Raw genomic sequence first — 23,451 nt, 5'->3', positions numbered from 1 at the left:
TACAACTTTGCCGAGCAGCTACTTGGTCAGGGGCAAACACGTTTGCTAAATTCTACAAATTTGATACCCTGGCTGAGGAGGACCTGGAGTTCTCTCATTCGGTGCTGCAGAGTCATCCGCACTCTCCCGCCCGTTTGGGAGCTTTGGTATAATCCCCATGGTCCTTACGGAGTCCCAGCATCCACTAGGACGTCAGAGAAAATAAGATTTTACTTACCGATAAATCTATTTCTCGTAGTCCGTAGTGGATGCTGGGCGCCTATCCCTAGTGCGGATTGTCTGCAATACTTGTATATAGTTATTGTTACAAAAATTCGGGTTATTATTGTTGTGAGCCATCTTTTCAGAGGCTCCCTTGCGTTTATCATACTGTTAACTGGGTTCAGATCACAAGTTGTACGGTGTGATTGGTGTGGCTGGTATGAGTCTTACCCGGGATTCAATATCCTTCCTTATTATGTACGCTCGTCCGGGCACAGTATCCTAACTGAGGCTTGGAGGAGGGTCATAGGGGGAGGAGCCAGTGCACACCACCTGATCCTTAAGCTTTTATTTTGTGCCCTGTCTCCTGCGGAGCCGCTATTCCCCATGGTCCTTACGGAGTCCCAGCATCCACTACGGACTACGAGAAATAGATTTATCGGTAAGTAAAATCTTATTTTAAGATTTTGTCACATGTATTTTAAAGGGAAAAATGCACTTAATACTGTATATATGTCTGAATAAGACTCCGCTATCTTCTGTGACCAGGAAATGGCACGCTAATTGCCCTCTCCTAGCAGATGTGTGAAGGACAAAACCTTTCTGAAGTTGGGCAGTGCGCGGCAGGTAAAGGCTGGGTGTGAGTTCCTCAGGGAAAGATGTTAATCACAGGAAATTTTCTTATTCCATATGTAAAGTGGTATGGATTTATGGGTATATGCAGGTAGGATGAGGAACATTTGTTTGGGAAATCAAATACAAACCTTATTTTGAAGCTATGTGAAAAATGTATCAATGGCGAAGTGTAAACTGCCAGGTGGTAGGAATTGGAGTTTAAATGACACCAAACTTTGTGTGTGTGACAGGTAGGAGGAAATTGCTTCATGCACTTATATCCTTTTAAAATGTAATTTATTTATATTTTGTAAGATATCCTGATTGGATGGAAAGGACTCGGGGGAACTACCTCCCGAGATGCATTGTGGTTTTACTGTATAAAAAGAGGAGGCCTGTGAGCTTCAAGGGTGTATTATACCAACTACTTTCTGCTGTGAACATCTTGCTGTATGTTGTTGCCTCTAGAAATAGGTTGGAGTTCTCTTTAGAACTATTGCAAATAAACATAATTTGCCTCAAGAGGACCGTGTCATCTTGTGGCCTGCAGGGCTAGGCAAAACCTAGCTCCATTTTCCAGCTGTCCGCGGTGTACCCAGCGTCTCCAATCTCCGCCTCCAGCCAGCTACAGGTAGAGGCCTATTCAAGTAACTAGTGAGGATTCGTCAACACCACACAGGTGTGGTAACACAGCGTGTCGACGCATACAGAGCAGAACCGTGATTCCAGATGCCATGGCAGGTTAGGAGTCTGGTGGTGGCAGCTTAGTACCCGCCCACTGCGCAGTGGGTGGAGTCAGTAACAGGCGGTTACTGAAGGTAAGCTGGAATCCCCTAATTGGCCCGGTCTGGTGTGACCTAAAACGCCATTCTGTTACTGGGGACGGGATGCGAAGTGGTGAGGGCTCTCGTACGGGACCGTCCGGTCACAGAAGTTAACACCGTGTGTGTGAATAAAAGTTGCCATGTCCAAGAAAGGCAAGGGTGAAGAGGATACACTCTTCAAAGCAGCAACTACATTAACATCATGTCTGTCCTGCAAATCAGGGTAAACCTCTCAAGATCTGGTACAAAATGGGTTATGTGCAAATTGTTATGTTATAAATCAAACTAAAGCCAGGCACCAGTTCAGACACAAGAACCTCCTTGGACATCTTTTGCACAAACATCCAATATAGCTGAGCGAATGATACCAGCTACGGTACCAGGTATGGGATACCCAATTAACCCTTACATGCAATATTCCCCCTGGGTTATGTCGCATCCAGTTCAAGAATATGCAGCCTTTCCGCTGAAACAGGCTGACAGGCCCAAGGATTTGAAATCTCATAGACCTGAAGCAACATCTTTACAATCTACACATGTTTCAGAATCGGAGGACACTTCAGAAGATTAAGCTAGTACCTCATATTCTGGGTCTTCATTTAGAGAGGATGAACATCCTAGCTCAGTAGATACACCTGAGTTAATTCATGCAGTTAAAGCCATAACGTCTTCAGAGGAGGCAGAACAGCCTTTGTTAAAATCTAAGTCGCCTGAGTTTAAACATCCTAAAACAGTCAAAACAGAATTTCCAGAGTCAGAGCAGCTGTCGGAAATAATGCAAGAGGCGTGGGTTACACCCAGTAAGAAATGTAAGATTCCTAAAAAATTGAGTTCTTTTTATCCTCTTCTGGCTGGGGACTGTTTAAAAAGGGAGGTTCCTCCCAAGGTAGATGCACACGTAGTCCGACTAGTGTGCAAATCTACATTACCTCTGCCTTCAACATCATTGTATGGTGTAACAGACAAAGATAAATGGTTTTCTTAAAACTGTTTTCTCTTTGACAGGGGCAGTTGTTAGGCCAGCTATGGCAACAGCTTGGGTGGCTGCAGCAGTGGCAGGCTGGGCAGAAGCGTTGGAAGGTGATCTTTCCATGGCAACAAAAGAACAAATATCTTATATTGCTGTCTTTATGGAAGAAGCAGCCTTGAATATGGGTATAGTAGCTTCTCCAGCATCCGCTTCCTCAGTAGCAGCTCGCAGAACTGTTTGGTTATGTACATGGAAGGCTGATTTAGAATCCAAAAAGGTACTAGAGTCTTTGCCTTTTGTTGGAGATATTCTGTTTGGTACAGAATTAGACAACAAGTGACATTTCCTTCAACATATAAAGCTAAACCCTGGTTTCTGCCTTCCTGGTCCTTTCGGACCCAAGGTGACTGTGACAGGAGGGTCCCGTACGAAAGCACTCGCCGCTTTCGCGTCCCGTCTCCTGCGCACAGAATGGAAGGTCAAGTCACACGAGGCCTGACCACATAGGGGATTCCCGCTTACCGTCAGTAACCGCCTGTTACTGACTCCACCCACTGCGCTGTGGGCGGGTTTATGCTGCCACCACCAAACTCCTAACTGGCCGTGGCGTTTGGAACCACGGTTCTGCTCTGTATGTGCCGACGCACTGCCTTACCACAGCTGTGTGGTGCTGACGAATCCCCAATAGCCACCTGCTAGGCCTCTACCGGTAGCTGGCGGAAGGCGGAACTTGGAGACGTCAGGTGCTTCCCTGGACAGCCGGAGAACGGGGCTAGGTTTGGCATAACCCTGTAGGTCACAAGATGAAGCAATCTTCTTGAGGCAATGATGTTTATTTGCTCAATAATAACCTTTAAAAAGGCTCCTCCCTATTGCTAGGGGCAACAGCATACAACAAGATGTTTCAGCAGAATAAAGATGGTACAATACAATTTCCATGGGGGAACTGCCCTCCTTTTATCCTACTCCAATACACATTACCACAGGGGGTAAGCCCGCCCTGTGGTGTACAACCAATCAATGTTTACCCATGAGCTGTGCATGCCTTGGTCACATGCACAGCTAACCTTGTTCTCTATGGACAGTGGGGAGTGGTCGTCCTCCTTTGACTGTCCCATCCTGGAGGATCAGGATACGCCCCGGTGCCGTTCAGTCTAGGCTGGGGGAAGTTTTCCCTCCTAAACTGACTTCCAGAAACCTGCCCGGGACCTAGCCCACTGCCTGCAGCCTGGATTTGGGCTCCAGAGCTGGGCAGCCTAGCTCCCCGGTCCAGGTTTCCGGGCCACTACGGGTGATCTCTATTGAGCTCCAGAAAACCACTCAGCTTGTTTCAAAGCTGAGCTTCTTCTCTCTCTCCCAATGCCCCTTTCAAGTGTGAGGCTGGATGGGAAAGTATTCCGTTTTTGGGGAAAAGGTCTGGGAGAATCCATCAGCCTGCACAGCCATGGATTGCCCCCTCCTGGGACACACAACCAAGTAAGTTCATTTACCTTTAAATACATTTCATTTAAAACACACTGTACATTCCCCTTTAAATACTGTGCCCAGCGCTCAGCGCTGGGCTCCCCTAGCCCTGCAGCCTGGCTGCTAGGGCTCTCCCTCTCAGCGCTGGAGGTATGGGGCTGGCTTCCCCCATCAGCCTGCCTGCCTGCCTCTGGGGTCCAGGGAGCTGGCGCTCCCTGTCCCCCCAGAGCGGCATTCACTTTTGTAGCCTCGCCGCACGGAGCGGCGCACCCCCCTGATCCGAAGCCCGGCGGCCCGGGACACTTGTCCCGGCCGCCGTGGCTCTGTGTCCTTTGTAGCGCTGAGGTGCCGGGAGCGTAGCTCCCGGACCCCAGCACTCACTGCCTGTTTGCCCCCATGCCGCTAGGGAGCCGGCTAGCCCGGTCCCCCATGAGCGGCGCACTCTGGCCTCGCCGCAGCGTCCGGCGGGGAGCCGGGCTGCGGCGCACCCCCCTTGCCGCCCAGCAGCCCGGGACGTTCGTCCCGGCTGCCGCGGCTGGCCGCCTCCAGTGTGCTGAGGCACTGGGAGCAGAGCTCCCGTCCCCCAGCACAGGCAACCCCCAGAGCGAGCTGCAGCAGGAGCTGAGCTCCCAGCCACTGCGGCTCACCCTTCTCCCCCCGGCGCACACACAGCTCAGTGCGCCGGGGGGCTGTGCTTACCGCTGCCTTTGCCGGGAGCAGAGCTCCCGGACCCTGGCGGTCAGCGGCGCACTCCGATCGCTGCAGCGGGAGCTGATCTCCCGGCTGAAGCGGTTCACCTCTTCCCCGGCGCGCACACTCTGCCCAGCGCGCCGGGGGCTGCCCTCACTGCCACGGTCACCGGAGAGGTCCGGGACAGCGGCACATATTTAAAAATAAATTTTTAAACATTAATACAAACACGGCGCTAAGCGCCCACAATATTTTAAATATGGCGCCAAGCGCCCATTGTCCCGATAATGGCGCCGGGCACTAGGGGTTAACCCCTTCAGTGCCGCGGCGGCCATTTTCCACGTGGGCTGGAGCCTCTCCGGCCACAGTGACGCAAAAGGAAGGGTTTACGGAAAACCGTCTCAATCAGATAAATCTGGTAAGACTAAAAAGCATTGGACAACCAGAGGGCCAGCGACTAAACCAGAAGATAAGCCATCAGCCTAATGGCACGGGTCTCCACCTGATGGACCCCAAGATGGGAGGCCGACTTCTTCTATTTGCACAGGTTTGGTAGCAATCCACCACAGATGCCTGGGTGCAAGAAGCGGTGTCTCACGATTATGCTTTTGCCTTCAAGAAACACGCTCCACAAAGATTCTTTTGTACCAGGCCATCTTCTGTGGAAATGAAGGCCAGCGCTTTGCAAGAGGCAGTTCAGAAGTTGCTAAACATCAGGGGTGATAGTACCGGTTTGTCCAGCACAGTGGGAACGAGGTTTCTACTCCAACCTGTTTCTTGTACAAAAACTGAATGGGTCATTCCGGCCCATTCTCAATCTCAAAGCTCTGAGCAAACACATTTAGGTGCCTCGTTTTCATATGGAAACCTTGGGTTCCATTATTTTGGCACTGGAGCCGGGGGATTTTATGGTATCCCTAGATATTCAGGATGCTTTCCTGCACGTACCTATAGCACCTTCCCACCAGTGCCATCTTAGGTTCGCTATCATTAGGCAACATTTCCAGTTTCAGACTCTACCCTTTGGACTGGCCACAGCTCCAAGAATGTTTACCAAGATCATGGTGGTGATGTCAACATACCTGCATCGTCGGGGAGTAAGGATTTTCGCATATCTAGACGACTTGTTAATCCTGGCTCAGTCCCAGGAAATTCTGCAATGCCTTCTTCAAGTGACAATAGTCTGCTTACAGGCCCGTGGTTGGCTCATAAATTGGGCGACGTCCTCCTTCATTCCGTCACAACGAATGACTCATCTGGGTGCTGTATTGAATACCAGTCTTCAGAGAATCTTTCTACCTCTCCGAAAAATATCAACATTACAGCTGAGGATTCAGGTATTGCTACAAAGCCGTATCCATTCATGCAACAATGCAAATTCAGGGATCAATGGTCTCGACATTCGACATGGTGGAATATGCACAATTCCATTCAAGGACCCTTGAACATCTGATGCTCTCCAAATGGAATGGACAGCATCGGACGATAAAAACTCAGACTAATTCTTCCTCAGGACGTGTGTCGGTCGTTAGCCTGGTGGCTACAGACATCCCATCTGGACAGCGGTCAAGTCTTTTGGATCTCTGATTGGGAAGTTCTGACAACGGACGCCAGTCCTCAGGGTTGGGGAGCCGTGTTGCCTGTCAATCAACGATCTGGAACTTCGGGCCATATACTTGGCTCTCACCCAGGCAACAGAAATACTTCACGGCAAGCCAATTCAGATTCCCTCGGACAAAGCGACGGCAGTAGCGTACCTCCATCATCAAGGAGGAACTCGCAACCGAAGGGGAATGAAGGAGGCAAGCCGCACGTTAAGGTGGGCAGAACTTCATCATCCAGCCTTGTCCGCAGTGTTCATACTGGGAGTCCTAAATTTGAAAGCTGGCTTTCTCAGCTGGCACGACATTCATGCAAGCGAATGGCGTGGCTCTTGAGAGATCCATCTTGAAAGCAAAAGGGTTTTCACTACAGGTAATTCAAACAATGCTTAAAGCAAGGAAACCATCCTCAGCTCGCATTTTATTACAGGATATGGCAGGCCTATATATTTAGTGGTGCGCTGCCAGAAAATATGACCCTAGGTCTTTCAAAGTTTCAAGAGTTTTAGCATTCTTTCAAGCAGGAATGGACAAAGGTTTCAGCATTGACTGCATGGTTCCAAAAGAAAATTGCTAACCTACAGGATGTTTGCATTTTTTATCCAAGGAATGCTTCACATTCAACCTCCATATGTTCCTCCTACAGCTCCTTGGATCTAGAAATAGTCCGCAGGGAGCTTCAAGTTGCCCAATTTGAAGCACTGAACCATGTGGATCTTAAATGGTTGACAGCTAAAGTTCTCTTTCTACTGGCAATTGCTTCAGCTAGAAAAGTCTCGGATTAAGGGGCATTATCGTGTCGCCCTCCATTTCTGACTTTTCATCCAGATAGAGCGGTTCTGCAAACTAAATCTGGATATCTTCCTAAGGTGGTCTCTAATTTACACCTTTTTATGAAGAAATTGTAGTTCTGGCTTTTCAGGTACCGAACCCTTTCTACGAGAGATGCATCATTGGAAGTAGTTTGTGCTTTAAGGGTCTACATGGATTGTACCAGTGCCATCAGAAGGACCGACTCTCTCTTCATCCTATACGGCTTTCACAAGAGGGGATTGGCTTGCTAATAAGCAAACACTGGCTAGATGGCTTCAGATGACTATCTCCGAAGCGTACTCTCAAGCTGATCTCCCTATCCCGGATAACGTCTCTGCCCACTCTACTCGTTCGGTCCTTCACGGGCACCCACTGTGGCGCCTCAGTTTACCAACTCTGTAAGGCAGCCACATGGTCATCAATTAACATTCATTAGACATTTATGCCTTTGATACCATTGCCTCCCAGGATGCTGCTTTCGGGAGAAGGATTCTCCTGTCCAATCCGAAGCATCCCATCCCTTAGTTACTGCTTTGGGACTGTGGCCGGAGAGACAAGCCAGCCACATGTGTAATGGCGTCTGCGGCACTGAAGGGGTTAACCCTCGTGCCCAGCGCCATGTTGCGGACTGTTTAAAAGTTTGTTGAATGATGTGTTTTAACATGTCATATGTAGTGCTCTGTGCACCATTGCAGGAAGACATGTTTAAATGTATTTATTTTATATTCAAGACAAGCTTGGTGTATATTTAAAGGGAAACACGTGTTTAAATGAAATGTATTTAAAGGAAAAATGCAGTTACTATAGATGTCTGAATAAGCAACTCTTATCCTCTGGAAATAGGAAGGGGCATGCTAATGGCTCTGTGCTAGCAGAGAGGTGTGAAGGACAAAACCTTTTGATGTGTAAGTTCCTTAGAGAGAGATACTAATCACTGGGTCTATGGGCTTGGAATCTGTTTCATGTAGGGGATGTAATTCATTTACGATCCGTGAATGGCAGATAAAGGAAGGAAGACTGTTTGTATTGTAGCCATTCCTGTTGTAATCTTAAACACTGGGATTGCCTGCAGATGGGAATGACCAGACACATTTGTATTTTGAAGATATGTGATAAATTTATCAATAGTGAATGTTAATCTGATACCAAACGTCTGGGTGACAGGAAGGAGGATATTGTTTTATTGCACTTATATCCTTGTAAAATGTAATTTATTGGTATTTTGTAAAATAACCTGATTGGTTGGAGAAGACAGGGAGGGCTTACCCCCCTGTGGTACTGTGTGGAAAACTGACTTAAAAAGGAGACCTGCGTGCCTCCAGAGTAGTAGTTGTAACATCTTCTTCTGCTGAAAACATCTTGATTGTATGCTGTTGCCCCTAGCAATAGGGAGGAGCCTTTTTAAAGGTTATTTGAGCAATAAACATCTTTGCCTCAAGACTGCTTCATCTTGTGACCTACAGGGTTAGGCCAAACCTAGCCCCGTTCTCCGGCTGTCCAGGGAAGCACCTGACGTCTCCAAGCTCCGCCTTCCGCCAGCTACCGGTAGAGGCCCAGCAAGTGGCTAGTGGGGATTCGTCAACACCACACAGGTGTGGTAAGGCAGTGCGTCGGCACATACAGAGCAGAACCGTGGTTCCAAACGCCACGGCAGGTTAGGAGTTTGGTGGTGGCAGCGAGAACCCGCCCACAGCGCAGTGGGTGGAGTCAGTAACAGGCGGTTACTGACGGTAAGCGGGAATCCCCTATGTGGTCAGGCCTCGTGCGGCTTGACCTTCCATTCTGTGCGCAGTCGACGGGACGCGGCAAGCGGCGAGTGCTTCCGTACGGTACCGTCCTGTCACAGGGACATACCAAGGTATATCCTGTGGATAACACTGTGGACCCTGAAGGAGAAATAAGATGTGACGGTAGACTTGCTGTCGATAGCTATTTCTCTGAAGTTCACAGTATCCACAGATCCCACCCTGACCACCTGATTTGAGAATCTTTACACTTACTTCCAAACCAGAAGAGGTTAGTATGTGTATGATCTTCTCGTCTGATTAGGGCTCTCTATGATGCTCCTGCCTTGTGCTTTGGAAACAACTGAATTGCCAGAGCCAGGAGGCGGGGATATAGGGGACTGGCCCGTTGCATCCTGGGAGTCTGAAAAGCTTGGATCATTTGGTGCCATTCCACTGTCTCTTCATAATATCCCAATGTTTATCATGTGGATACTGTGGACTTCAGAGAAATAGAGTTATCGATGGTAAGTCTACCATAACTTCTCATTTTCTCTTAGAGCGCTTTCCATGTGCAAAGATGATAATAGGATTACAATTGCATATCTCCTTTCTGTCCGTCAAGGTCCTGCAGAAAGTCTTTTTAAAGAGGATTACTATCAGCTGATGAAGACTGCGCTGCGAGAGGGCGGGATCCTCTGTTGTCAAGGTGATGATGATACTGCCATATTTATTCCTCCATGCATATCAGTGTTTCCTCCAGTAACCTTTTATGTCTGACCTTCTATAGGGGAATGTCAGTGGCTGCACCTAGCGCTCATTAAAGAGATGCATCAGTTCTGCAAATCTCTCTTCCCTGTGGTAGAATATGCGTACTGCACCACGCCAACTTATCCCAGCGGCCAGATCGGATTCATGCTGTGCAGCAAGAATCCCGTGAGTAACCTCTCACCTCTACCAGGTGACCTGTCCAGTCTAGTACCCCGAGATCAGTGCTAATGGGTGATGAGGACAGGCTAGAGGGTGTACAGGGTGATACAGGAGGGTCTCTGTCGGGTCTGGGGGCTGTACACATGGATCAGTGTAATAGGTGAGGACAGGCTAGAGGGTGTACAGGGTGATACAGGAGGGTCTCTGTCGGGTCTGGGGGCTGTACACATGGATCAGTGTAATAGATGAGGACAGGCTAGAGGGTGTACAGGGTGATACAGGAGGGTCTCTGTCGGGTGTGGGGGCTGTACACATGGATCAGTGTAATAGATGAGGACAGGCTAGAGGGTGTATAGGGTGATACAGGAGGGTCTCTGTCGGGTCTGGGGGCTGTACACATGGATCAGTGTAATAGATGAGGACAGGCTAGAGGGTGTACAGGGTGATACAGGAGGGTCTCTGTCGGGTCTGGGGGCTGTACACATGGATCAGTGTAATTGATGAGGACAGGCTAGAGGGTGTACAGGGTGATACAGGAGGGTCTCTGTCGGGTCTGGGGGCTGTACACATGGATCAGTGTAATAGATGATGAGGACAGGCTAGAGGGTGTACAGGGTGATACAGGAGGGTCTCTGTCGGGTCTGGGGGCTGTACACATGGATCAGTGTAATAGATGAGGACAGGCTAGAGGGTGATACAGGAGGGTCACTGTCGGGTCTGGGGGCTGTACACATGGATCAGTGTAATAGATGAGGACAGGCTAGAGGGTGTACAGGGTGATACAGGAGGGTCTCTGTCGGGTCTGGGGGCTGTACACATGGATCAGTGTAATAGATGAGGACAGGCTAGAGGGTGTACAGGGTGATACAGGAGGGTCTCTGTCGGGTCTGGGGGCTGTACACATGGATCAGTGTAATAGATGATGAGGACAGGCTAGAGGGTGTACAGGGTGATACAGGAGGGTCTCTGTCGGGTCTGGGGGCTGTACACATGGATCAGTGTAATTGATGAGGACAGGCTAGAGGGTGTACAGGGTGATACAGGAGGGTCTCTGTCGGGTCTGGGGGCTGTACACATGGATCAGTGTAATAGATGATGAGGACAGGCTAGAGGGTGTACAGGGTGATACAGGAGGGTCTCTGTCGGGTCTGGGGGCTGTACACATGGATCAGTGTAATAGATGATGAGGACAGGCTAGAGGGTGTACAGGGTGATACAGGAGGGTCTCTGTCGGGTCTGGGGGCTGTACACATGGATCAGTGTAATAGATGAGGACAGGCTAGAGGGTGTACAGGGTGATACAGGAGGGTCTCTGTCGGGTCTGGGGGCTGTACACATGGATCAGTGTAATAGATGAGGACAGGCTAGAGGGTGTACAGGGTGATACAGGAGGGTCACTGTCGGGTCTAGGGGCTGTACACATGGATCAGTGTAATAGATGAGGACAGGCTAGAGGGTGTACAGGGCGATACAGGAGGGTCTCTGTCGGGTCTGGGGGCTGTACACATGGATCAGTGTAATAGATGATGAGGACAGGCTAGAGGGTGTACAGGGTGATACAGGAGGGTCTCTGTCGGGTCTGGGGGCTGAACACATGGATCAGTGTAATAGATGAGGACAGGCTAGAGGGTGTACAGGGTGATACAGGAGGGTCTCTGTCGGGTCTGGGGGCTGAACACATGGATCAGTGTAATAGATGAGGATAGGCTAGAGGGTGTACAGGGTGATACAGGAGGGTCTCTGTCGGGTCTGGGGGCTGTACACATGGATCAGTGTAATAGATGATGAGGACAGGCTAGAGGGTGTACAGGGTGATACAGGAGGGTCTCTGTCGGGTCTGGGGGCTGTACACATGGATCAGTGTAATAGATGAGGACAGGCTAGAGGGTGTACAGGGTGATACAGGAGGGTCTCTGTCGGGTCTGGGGGCTGTACACATGGATCAGTGTAATAGATGATGACAGGCTAGAGGGTGTACAGGGTGATACAGGAGGGTCTCTGTCGGGTCTGGGGGCTGTACACATGGATCAGTGTAATAGATGAGGACAGGCTAGAGGGTGTACAGGGTGATACAGGAGGGTCACTGTCGGGTCTGGGGGCTGTACACATGGATCAGTGTAATTGATGATGAGGACAGGCTAGAGGGTGTACAGGGCGATACAGGAGGGTCTGGGGGCTGTACACATGGATCAGTGTAATAGATGATGAGGACAGGCTAGAGGGTGTACAGGGTGATACAGGAGGGTCACTGTCGGGTCTGGGGGCTGTACACATGGATCAGTGTAATAGATGAGGATAGGCTAGAGGGTGTACAGGGCGATACAGGAGGGTCTGGGGGCTGTACACATGGATCAGTGTAATAGATGAGGACAGGCTAGAGGGTGTACAGGGCGATACAGGAGGGTCTCTGTCGGGTCTGGGGGCTGTACACATGGATCAGTGTAATAGATGATGACAGGCTAGAGGGTGTACAGGGTGATACAGGAGGGTCACTGTCAGGTCTGGGGGCTGTACACATGGATCAGTGTAATAGATGAGGACAGGCTAGAGGGTGTACAGGGTGATACAGGAGGGTCTCTGTCGGGTCTGGGGGCTGTACACATGGGTCAGTGTAATAGGTGATGAGGACAGGCTAGAGGGTGTACAGGGTGATACAGGAGGAGTCTCTGTCGGGTCTGGGGGCTGTACACATGGATCAGTGTAATAGATGATGAGGACAGGCTAGAGGGTGTACAGGGTGATACAGGAGGGTCTCTGTCGGGTCTGGGGGCTGTACACATGGATCAGTGTAATAGATGAGGACAGGCTAGAGGGTGTACAGGGTGATACAGGAGGGTCACTGTCAGGTCTGGGGGCTGTACACATGGATCAGTGTAATAGGTGAGGACAGGCTAGAGGGTGTACAGGGTGATAGAGGAGGGTCACTGTCGGGTCTGGGGGCTGTACACATGGATCAGTGTAATAGATGAGGACAGGCTAGAGGGTGTACAGGGTGATACAGGAGGGTCTCTGTCGGGTCTGGGGGCTGTACACATGGATCAGTGTAATAGATGAGGACAGGCTAGAGGGTGTACAGGGCGATACAGGAGGGTCTCTGTCGGGTCTGGGGGCTGTACACATGGATCAGTGTAATAGATGATGAGGACAGGCTAGAGGGTGTACAGGGCGATACAGGAGGGTCTCTGTCAGGTCTGGGGGCTGTACACATGGATCAGTGTAATAGATGAGGACAGGCTAGAGGGTGTACAGGGTGATACAGGAGGGTCTCTGTCGGGTCTGGGGGCTGTACACATGGATCAGTGTAATAGATGAGGACAGGCTAGAGGGTGTACAGGGTGATACAGGAGGGTCTCTGTCGGGTCTGGGGGCTGTACACATGGATCAGTGTAATAGGTGAGGACAGGCTAGAGGGTGTACAGGGTGCTACAGGAGGGTCTCGGTCAGATCTGGGGGCTGTACACATGTATCAGTGTAATAGATGAGGACAGGCTAGAGGGTGTACAGGGCGATACAGGAGGGTCTCTGTCGGGTCTGGGGGCTGTACACATGGATCAGTGTAATAGATGAGGACAGGCTAGAGGGTGTACAGGGTGATACAGGAGGGTCTCTGTCGGGTCTGGGGGCTGTACACATGGATCAGTGTAATAGATGAGGACAGGCTAGAGGGTGTACAGGGTGATACAGGAGGGTCACTGTCGGGTCTGGGGGCTGTACACATGGATCAGTGTAATAGATGAGGACAGGCTAGAGGGTGTACAGGGTGATACAGGAGGGTCTCTGTCGGGTCTGGGAGCTGTACACATGGATCAGTGTAATAGATGAGGACAGGCTAGAGGGTGTACAGGGTGATACAGGAGGGTCTCTGTCGGGTCTGGGGGCTGTACACATGGATCAGTGTAATAGATGATGACAGGCTAGAGGGTGTACAGGGTGATACAGGAGGGTCACTGTCGGGTCTGGGGGCTGTACACATGGATCAGTGTAATTGATGATGAGGACAGGCTAGAGGGTGTACAGGGCGATACAGGAGGGTCTGGGGGCTGTACACATGGATCAGTGTAATAGATGATGAGGACAGGCTAGAGGGTGTACAGGGTGATACAGGAGGGTCACTGTCGGGTCTGGGGGCTGTACACATGGATCAGTGTAATAGATGAGGACAGGCTAGAGGGTGATACAGGAGGGTCACTGTCGGGTCTGGGGGCTGTACACATGGATCAGTGTAATAGATGATGAGGACAGGCTAGAGGGTGTACAGGGCGATACAGGAGGGTCACTGTCGGGTCTGGGGGCTGTACACATGTATCAGTGTAATAGATGATGAGGACAGGCTAGAGGGTGTACAGGGCGATACAGGAGGGTCTCTGTCGGGTCTGGGGGCTGTACACATGGATCAGTGTAATAGATGAGGACAGGCTAGAGGGTGCACAGGGTGATACAGGAGGGTCTCTGTCGGGTCTGGGGGCTGTACACATGGATCAGTGTAATAGATGAGGACAGGCTAGAGGGTGTACAGGGTGATACAGGAGGGTCTCTGTCGGGTCGGGGGGCTGTACACATGTATCAGTGTAATAGATGAGGACAGGCTAGAGGGTGTACAGGGCGATACAGGAGGGTCTCTGTCGGGTCTGGGTGCTGTACACATGGATCAGTGTAATAGATGAGGACAGGCTAGAGGGTGTACAGGGTGATACAGGGGGGGTCACTGTCAGGTCTGGGGGCTGTACACATGTATCAGTGTAATTGATGAGGACAGGCTAGAGGGTGTACAGGGTGATACAGGAAGGTCACTGTCGGGTCTGGGGGCTGTACACATGGATCAGTGTAGTAGATGATGAGGACAGGCTAGAGGGTGTACAGGGTGATACAGGAGGGTCACTGTCGGGTCTGGGGGCTGTACACATGGATCAGTGTAATAGGTGATGAGGACAGGCTAGAGGGTGTACAGGGTGATACAGGAGGGTCACTGTCGGGTCTGGGGGCTGTACACATGGATCAGTGTAATAGATGAGGACAGGCTAGAGGGTGTACAGGGTGATACAGGAGGGTCACTGTCAGGTCTGGGGGCTGTACACATGGATCAGTGTAATAGATGAGGACAGGCTAGAGGGTGTACAGGGTGATACAGGAGGGTCTCTGTCGGGTCTGGGGGCTGTACACATGGATCAGTGTAATAGATGAGGACAGGCTAGAGGGTTTACAGGGTGATACAGGAGGGTCTCTGTCGGGTCTGGGGGCTGTACACATGGATCAGTGTAATAGATGAGGACAGGCTAGAGGGTGTACAGGGTGATACAGGAAGGTCACTGTCGGGTCTGGGGGCTGTACACATGGATCAGTGTAATAGATGAGGACAGGCTAGAGGGTGTACAGGGCGATACAGGAGGGTCTCTGTCGGGTCTGTGGGCTGTACACATGGATCAGTGTAATAGATGAGGACAGGCTAGAGGGTGTACAGGGTGATACAGGAGGGTCACTGTCGGGTCTGGGGGCTGTACACATGGATCAGTGTAATAGATGAGGACAGGCTAGAGGGTGTACAGGGTGATACAGGAGGGTCACTGTCAGGTCTGGGGGCTGTACACATGGATCAGTGTAATAGATGAGGACAGGCTAGAGGGTGTACAGGGTGATACAGGAGGGTCTCTGTCAGGTCTGGGGGCTGTACACATGTATCAGTGTAATAGTTGAGGACAGGCTAGAGGGTGTACAGGGTGATACAGGAGGGTCTCTGTCGGGTCTGGGGGCTGTACACATGGATCAGTGTAATAGATGAGGACAGGCTAGAGGGTGTACAGGGCGATACAGGAGGGTCACTGTCAGGTCTGGGGGCTGTACACATGGATCAGTGTAATAGATGAGGACAGGCTAGAGGGTGTACAGGGTGATACAGGAGGGTCTCTGTCAGGTCTGGGGGCTGTACACATGGATCAGTGTAATAGATGAGGACAGGCTAGAGGGTGATACAGGAGGGTCACTGTCGGGTCTGGGGGCTGTACACATGGATCAGTGTAATAGATGAGGACAGCCTAGAGCAGGGGTGGGCAATTATTTCAGCTGAGGGGCCACTTGACACTTTCCTGTCAGTATTCGAGGGCCGCACACAAAATAGCAGCTCCCCCCCTCCTCCATGCGCCAAAAATATGGGGATGTGGCTTGTGTGGAAGGGGCGTGGCCAAAAAATCATACAGATTCATATCAGGCTGCACAATAGTCTCCATTATTTAAATGATGCCACACAGTAGCGCCACTTACACACATTACACCAGGTAGAGCCCCTTTTACATTACAGCAGGCAGAGCTCTCTTTTACACACTGTGGGTGGGGGATGGTTTGGGTTAGGCTGCGGGGAGGGGAGGTTAGGGTTGGGCACCGCCCTCCGAGGGTTAGGGTTAGGCTACTGGGGAAAGGGCCCTAGGTTTAGGCAGCCATGGGGGGTGATTAGGGTTAGGCACCAAGGGTTAGGTTGCGGGGAGGGAGGGTTAGGGGGTTGGGGAGAAGGGAGAACACCCCTTACTCACCCCTGTCAGTTTCGAGATATCGGGATCCCAGCGTCGGTATTTTGACCTACGGGATCCCAAGTGGCGGTGAATCATACTGATCCAACACATACACAGAGCTACATATACATAGTTACACAGACACATATACAGAGTTACAGACATACAGTATACATAGAGTTACACAGACACATATAGAGCTACAGACACGTATACAGCGCTACAGACACATATACAGAGCTATAGACACATATAGAGTTACACAGAGACATATACATATACAGACACATACACAGAGTTACAGACATACAGTATACATAGAGTTACACAGACACATATAGAGCTACAGACACGTATACAGCGCTACAGACACATATACAGAGCTATAGACACATATAGAGTTACACAGAGACATATACATATACAGACACATACACAGAGTTACAGGCACATTATCATTTACAGTTACACAGACATAATATAAGTTATGGTCCCTCATACCTTAAATGAAAGAATGTCACTGCATGAAAACTTTGACTTCTTTGGAAGTCCATCATCCTACCTGCCATGCATAATAAAGTGCAGGAGCATCAGGGCTGTGCTCCATGCTGGATAGCCCCGCCCCCTGCAGGGACACTACTTCCTCCTTCTTTCTTCCTTCTGATAATCAGGGATGGCCCATTGAAGGAGGGGGGCCCAGGACACATGCCCCGAGAGACCCCTGCTACTGAGAGCCCTCCATTCTCCACACGGCAAAGCAAGCAGTCCTTCCCCCTGTCTCAGAGGCGGAGCTTTGCCTGGCTGGGTGAGTGAGAGTAGCAGGGGGAGGAGGAGCTGCGCTGACAGGGAGCAGGGGGGGAGAGATCGCATAGTGCCGGCTGCGGTTAAGAGAGCCGCGCTGCCGCAGGCATCAGCTCGCAGCCGCTGCTGGTGACCTGGGCTGGAAGCTGGCCAGGACAATGACAAGCGGCCCTGTCGGGCCGCTTGTCATTGCATGCAGGTGGGAGGCAGCGGGCCGGGCAGGATCGGTTCGCGGGCCGCATCCGGCCCGCGGGCCGTATTTTGCCCACCCCTAGCCTAGAGGGTGTACAGGGTGATACAGGAGGGTCACTGTCGGGTCTAGGGGCTGTACACATGGATCAGTGTAATAGGTGATGAGGACAGGCTAGAGGGTGTACAGGGTGATACAGGAGGGTCACTGTCAGGTCTGGGGGCTGTACACATAGATCAGTGTAATTGATGAGGACAGGCTAGAGGGTGTACAGGGTGATACAGGAGGGTCACTGTCGGGTCTGGGGGCTGTACACATGGATCAGTGTAATAGATGAGGACAGGCTAGAGGGTGTACAGGGTGATACAGGAGGGGTCTCTGTCGGGTCTGGGGGCTGTACACATGGATCAGTGTAATAGGTGATGAGGACAGGCTAGAGGGTGTACAGGGCGATACAGGAGGGTCTCTGTCGGGTCTGGGGGCTGTACACATGGATCAGTGTAATAGATGAGGACAGGCTAGAGGGTGTACAGGGTGATACAGGAGGGTCACTGTCAGGTCTGGGGGCTGTACACATGTATCAGTGTAATAGATGAGGACAGCCTAGAGGGTGCACAGGGTGATACAGGAGGGTCACTGTCGGGTGTATGTGCTGTTGCCGGGTGATGTGATCAGTAAGGGGAAGGTTGCGATGTATATGTGTGAGGTGATATGATCAGTAAGGGGAAGGTTGCGATGTATATGTGTGAGGTGATGTGATCAGTATGGGGAAGGTTGCGATGTATATGTGTGAGGTGATGTGATCAGTATGGGGAAGGTTGCGATGTATATGTGTGAGGTGATGTGATCAGTATGGGGAAGGTTGCGATGTATATGTGTGAGGTGATGTGATCAGTATGGGGAAGGTTGCAATGTATATGTGTGAGGTGATGTGATCAGTATGGGGAAGGTTGCGATGTATATGTGTGAGGTGATGTGATCAGTATGGGGAAGGTTGCGATATATATGTGTGAGGTGATGTGATCAGTATGGGGAAGGTTGCGATGTATATGTGTGAGGTGATGTGATCAGTATGGGGAAGGTTGCGATGTATATGTGTGAGGTGATGTGATCAATATGGGGAAGGTTGCAATGTATATGTGTGAGGTGATGTGATCAGTATGGGGAAGGTTGCGATGTATATGTGTGAGGTGATGTGATTAGTATGGGGAAGGTTGCGATGTATATGTGTGAGGTGATGTGATCAGTAAGGGGAAGGTTGCGATGTATATGTGTGAGGTGATGTGATCAGTAAGGGGAAGGTTGCGATGTATATGTGTGAGGTGATGTGATCAGTATGGGGAAGGTTGCGATGTATATGTGTGAGGTGATGTGATCAGTATGGGGAAGGTTGCGATGTATATGTGTGAGGTGATGTGATCAGTATGGGGAAGGTTGCGATGTATATGTGTGAGGTGATGTGATCAGTATGGGGAAGGTTGCGATGTATATGTGTGAGGTGATGTGATCAGTATGGGGAAGGTTGCGATGTATATGTGCGATGTGATCAGTATGGGGAAGGTTGCGATGTATATGTGTGAGGTGATGTGATCAGTAAGGGGAAGGTTGCGATGTATATGTGTGAGGTGATGTGATCAGTATGAGGAAAGAGGTGGTAGAGGCTAAGACTGTAGGGCAATTTAAACATGCTTGGGACAGGCATATGAATATCCTTACAAAGAATTAAGGTTAAAAAAAGGTTGAGATTGCCTAAAGGATAAAATAAAAAAAGGGGCAGACTAGATGGGCCAAGTGGTTCTTATCTGCCGTCAAATTCTATGTTTCTAAGGTTGCGAAATATATGTGTGAGGTGATGTGATCAGTATGGGGAAGGTATCGATGTATATGTGTGAGGTGATGTGATCAGTATGGGGAAGGTTGCGATGTATATGTGTGAGGTGATGTGATCAGTATGAGGAAGGTTGCGATGTATATGTGTGAGGTGATGTGATCAGTATGGGGAAGGTTGCGATGTATATGTGTGAGGTGATGTGATCAGTATGGGGAAGGTTGCGATGTATATGTGTGATGTGATCAGTATGGGGAAGGTTGCGATGTATATGTGTGAGGTGATGTGATCAGTAAGGGGATGGTTGCGATGTATATGTGTGAGGTGATGTGATCAGTAAGGGGAAGGTTGCGATGTATATGTGTGAGGTGATGTGATCAGTATGGGGAAGGTTGCGATGTATATGTGTGAGGTGATGTGATCAGTATGGGGAAGGTTGCGATGTATATGTGTGAGGTGATGTGATCAGTAAGGGGAAGGTTGCGATGTATATGTGTGAGGTGATGTGATCAGTATGAGGAAAGAGGTGGTAGAGGCTAAGACTGTAGGGCAATTTAAACATGCTTGGGACAGGCATATGAATATCCTTACAAAGAATTAAGGTTAAAAAAGGGTTGAGATTGCCTAAAGGATAAAATAAAAAAGGGGCAGACTAGATGGGCCAAGTGGTTCTTATCTGCCGTCAAATTCTATGTTTCTAAGGTTGCGAAATATATGTGTGAGGTGATGTGATCAGTATGGGGAAGGTATCGATGTATATGTGTGAGGTGATGTGATCAGTATGGGGAAGGTATCGATGTATATGTGTGAGGTGATGTGATCAGTAAGGGGAAGGTTGCGATGTATATGTGTGAGGTGATGTGATCAGTAAGGGGAAGGTTGCGATGTATATGTGTGAGGTGATGTGATCAGTATGAGGAAGGTTGCGATGTATATGTGTGATGTGATCAGTAAGGGGAAGGTTGCGATGTATATGTGTCAGGTGATGTGATCAGCATGGGGAAGGTTGCGATGTATATGTGTGATGTGATCAGTAAGGGGAAGGTTGCGATGTATATGTGTGAGGTGATGTGATCAGTAAGGGGAAGGTTGCGATGTATATGTGTGAGGTGATGTGATCAGTATGGGGAAGGTTGCGATGTATGTGTGTGAGGTGATGTGATCAGTATGGGGAAGGTTGTGATGTATATGTGTGAGGTGATGTGATCAGTATGGGGAAGGTTGCGATGTATATGTGTGATGTGATCAGTATGGGGAAGGTTGCGATGTATATGTGTGAGGTGATGTGATCAGTATGGGGAAGGTTGCGATGTATATGTGTGAGGTGATGTGATCAGTATGGGGAAGGTTGCGATGTATATGTGTGAGGTGATGTGATCAGTATGGGGAAGGTTGCGATGTATATGTGTGAGGTGATGTGATCAGTATGGGGAAGGTTGCGATGTATATGTGTGAGGTGATGTGATCAGTATGGGGAAGGTTGCGATGTATATGTGTGAGGTGATGTGATCAGTATGGGGAAGGTTGCGATGTATATGTGTGATGTGATCAGTATGGGTAAGGTTGCGATGTATATGTGTGATGTGATCAGTATGGGGAAGGTTGCGATGTATATGTGTGAGGTGATGTGATCAGTAAGGGGAAGGTTGCGATGTATATGTGTGAGGTGATGTGATCAGTAAGGGGAAGGTTGCGATGTATATGTGTGAGGTGATGTGATCAGTAAGGGGAAGGTTGCGATGTATATGTGTGAGGTGATGTGATCAGTATGGGGAAGGTTGCGATGTATATGTGTGAATTGATGTGGGAGGAGTCTGTATGCCGCATGTGACGTTACTATGATCTCGCATTTTGCAGAACACTGATTTCCGGGAACCAGCGCACCCGCTCTCACAGGACCAGGTTGATGCCATGAACCTCAGATACTACAACTCCAGCGTTCACCGTGCAGCGTTTGTCCTCCCGGAGTTTACACGGAAAGTAAGACTCTTCCCGGTTCATTCACAGGTGACCGTGTGACAGGAGGAGACGGGAGCGCTTCCATATACCAGAGCTGGCATGTTACACTAGCCTCTCATAATGCCTGCCAAACACAAGGCCGGATTCTGATTTGGATGTAAAGCAAGTGACTGAGCACCTGGGTAACACCTAGCTGCACTGCAGGGGGCAGATGTAACATGTGCAGATAGTTAGGTGTGGAAGGGGTGTGTCCTGGCTCAGCGCTACATTGCAGTGTGAGAATAAAGCTGCCAGCATGTGTGGACTACATGCAGGAGCAGCCAGTAACTGAGCACCTGTGTTACACCTAGCTGCACTGCAGGGGGCAGATGTAACATGTGCAGAGAGTTAGGTGTGGGAGGGACGTGTCCTAGCTCAGAGTTACATTACAGTGTGAGTATAAAGCTGTGTAACGTTTGTGGGCTACATGCGATAGCATACATTATTTACCCAGCACAGAATAAATATAACTGTATTTGCTCCCCTTACATTGCACCGTGGTGTGTTCCAGATGCAAAGTTCCTCGGGTTTTTTTTCTGTACTTCCAAATCTGGCCCATGGTGTGCTCAGACCGCCATTGTTTATCACCAGCTTGTGATCTCATCACCCTCGTACCTGTCATCTGAAATCTCCAGATCACACACTGTAATACACAATGTATAGTTGATGGTGGGCAGGAGAGTCACCGTATTGGTCATTTGCTGGGGAATATTCCGGAATCGGTCTCCTGTTTGGTGACTGGGGTTCTGCAATGTGTTTGCATTTTACTGAAACTTTAGAAAATAAATAAATGGTGACTTAGTTCCTCTGGGGGGAGATCTGTCAGCGTGTGTGATACAGACACGTCTTCCGCTCTGCTGCGTCTTGTAACCGCGTCTTCCCTCCACCAGGCACTCAGCAATGTGTGACGCGCCGGCAGAGCCGACATCTCTCTGGGAGCATCAGACCTTTCATCCAGGGAAGACGAGAGACTGTCCCATCTGGGATACAACGCGGGACTTATACTCTATTCCAGTGCTGGCAACTGTGATCCGTACCCTCCTCTGGGGGCATCCCGTGCATGCAGCCGTCATTCACTTATTCTGAGAGCGCGGCTGAAAGGGTGAAGTTGTCAACTCCCAAAGCCCCTGTCGCTGTCAGCGTCCTCCATATGTTACCTATATATATATATATAATTACAGGGCTGAGGTGACAGGCCTGCAAGCTGCTGATCTACACCCCCCCCCCCTCCCCCTTCTTTTATTGCTTTTGGTAAGGTGTATTGGGTTTTGTACACATCTTATCTCCCCCCCACCTCCCAGTCACAACCATGGCGTCACACCTGGGTGTTTAGCTGTGTGAGTGGGGGGAGTACAGACGTTGGGGGGGGGGGGGGGGACGGATTGGTCTTCAGATTGTGAATGTTACCGGACAGTAAACTGATTCAACTAAACCAGCCTCTGTGTCTGCTCACTCTGACCCGTAATGCGGGCGACGGATCGCGCGAGTATGTGGTGGGATAAAAATCCCTTTTCATGATGTCATTAACACGGACACCACGCCTGTAGGTAGAGACATGGCTTCCAGTAATCCAACCTGAACCCTTGTGGTAGCAGCGGCCATTTTACATCGCCTGAGGTAACATTGTGCACGCTGTTCCAGGATGTGCATGTTGCTATAGAAGCAGCGCACAGGTTACGTGTTCGTTTACAGACAGATCACATGTTGGAGGCGTGCAGTAGATAGAGACATGGCTTCCTGTAATCCCACCTGAACCCTTGGTCATCGAGCTGGTTCCCACACTACATAACATCTAATAAATGATAGTATAAAGGAATTACATACGCGATGCCGGCTGTCAATATCCCGTCCCCTTGCGGTATCGCTGGGCTCGCCATGCTGCATGCTCGGTGACTCGCTACGCTCTCCACAGAATCTGTTCCCACTCTGAGTCGCGGACATCCACAAGCTGGAATAGCCCTAGTGCGTCGGGATTCTGGCTGGCGGCATTGTCGGCTGATACCAACAGCCGGCATTTTACCTGCATCCCGTATAGAGACCTCTGTCAGTAGTTCGGGGTGGTGTTAGGACATCTTTTGTTTTCTGTCCTATGGCAGCAGCTCCCAGACCGGTCTTTTTTTTTTTATTCTTGGCGCCCTAGAAAATCCGCTTTATTATCACTGCGCCCCTAGGCCAGAACTTTCTTATTCAGAGATTCCAAAATAATGAATAAAGTAAGTACGGTAAATTCCGCTCACCTGTCACCCTTAGGATCAGTTATGTGGTGGGGACAGGGCTGCGCTCACCTGTCACCCTTAAGGTC

General features: G+C 49.9%; 1 protein-coding gene across 2 annotated transcripts in view; it reads left to right on the top strand.

The window, feature by feature from the left end:
• SRM (spermidine synthase) overlaps positions 1-22,581 on the top strand; it is a 61,651-nt gene extending 39,070 nt beyond the window's left edge. Inside the window, exons 5-8 of one of the 2 annotated variants that reach the window (XM_063948685.1) lie at positions 9,528-9,611; positions 9,693-9,838; positions 21,009-21,158; positions 22,040-22,581. In XM_063948685.1, coding sequence (XP_063804755.1) covers positions 9,528-9,611; positions 9,693-9,838; positions 21,009-21,158; positions 22,040-22,057 — 398 coding nt within the window. In that variant the 3' untranslated portion in view covers positions 22,058-22,581. The remainder of the gene's footprint in view (positions 1-9,527; positions 9,612-9,692; positions 9,839-21,008; positions 21,159-22,039) is intronic. The other variant, XM_063948686.1, reaches the window with a different exon arrangement.
• Positions 22,582-23,451: the final 870 nt, after the last annotated feature.

The sequence above is a fragment of the Pseudophryne corroboree genome, assembly GCF_028390025.1.
Source record: "Pseudophryne corroboree isolate aPseCor3 chromosome 10 unlocalized genomic scaffold, aPseCor3.hap2 SUPER_10_unloc_2, whole genome shotgun sequence".
Taxonomy (NCBI): domain Eukaryota; kingdom Metazoa; phylum Chordata; class Amphibia; order Anura; family Myobatrachidae; genus Pseudophryne; species Pseudophryne corroboree.
This window is presented reverse-complemented; position numbering and strand designations above follow the sequence as displayed.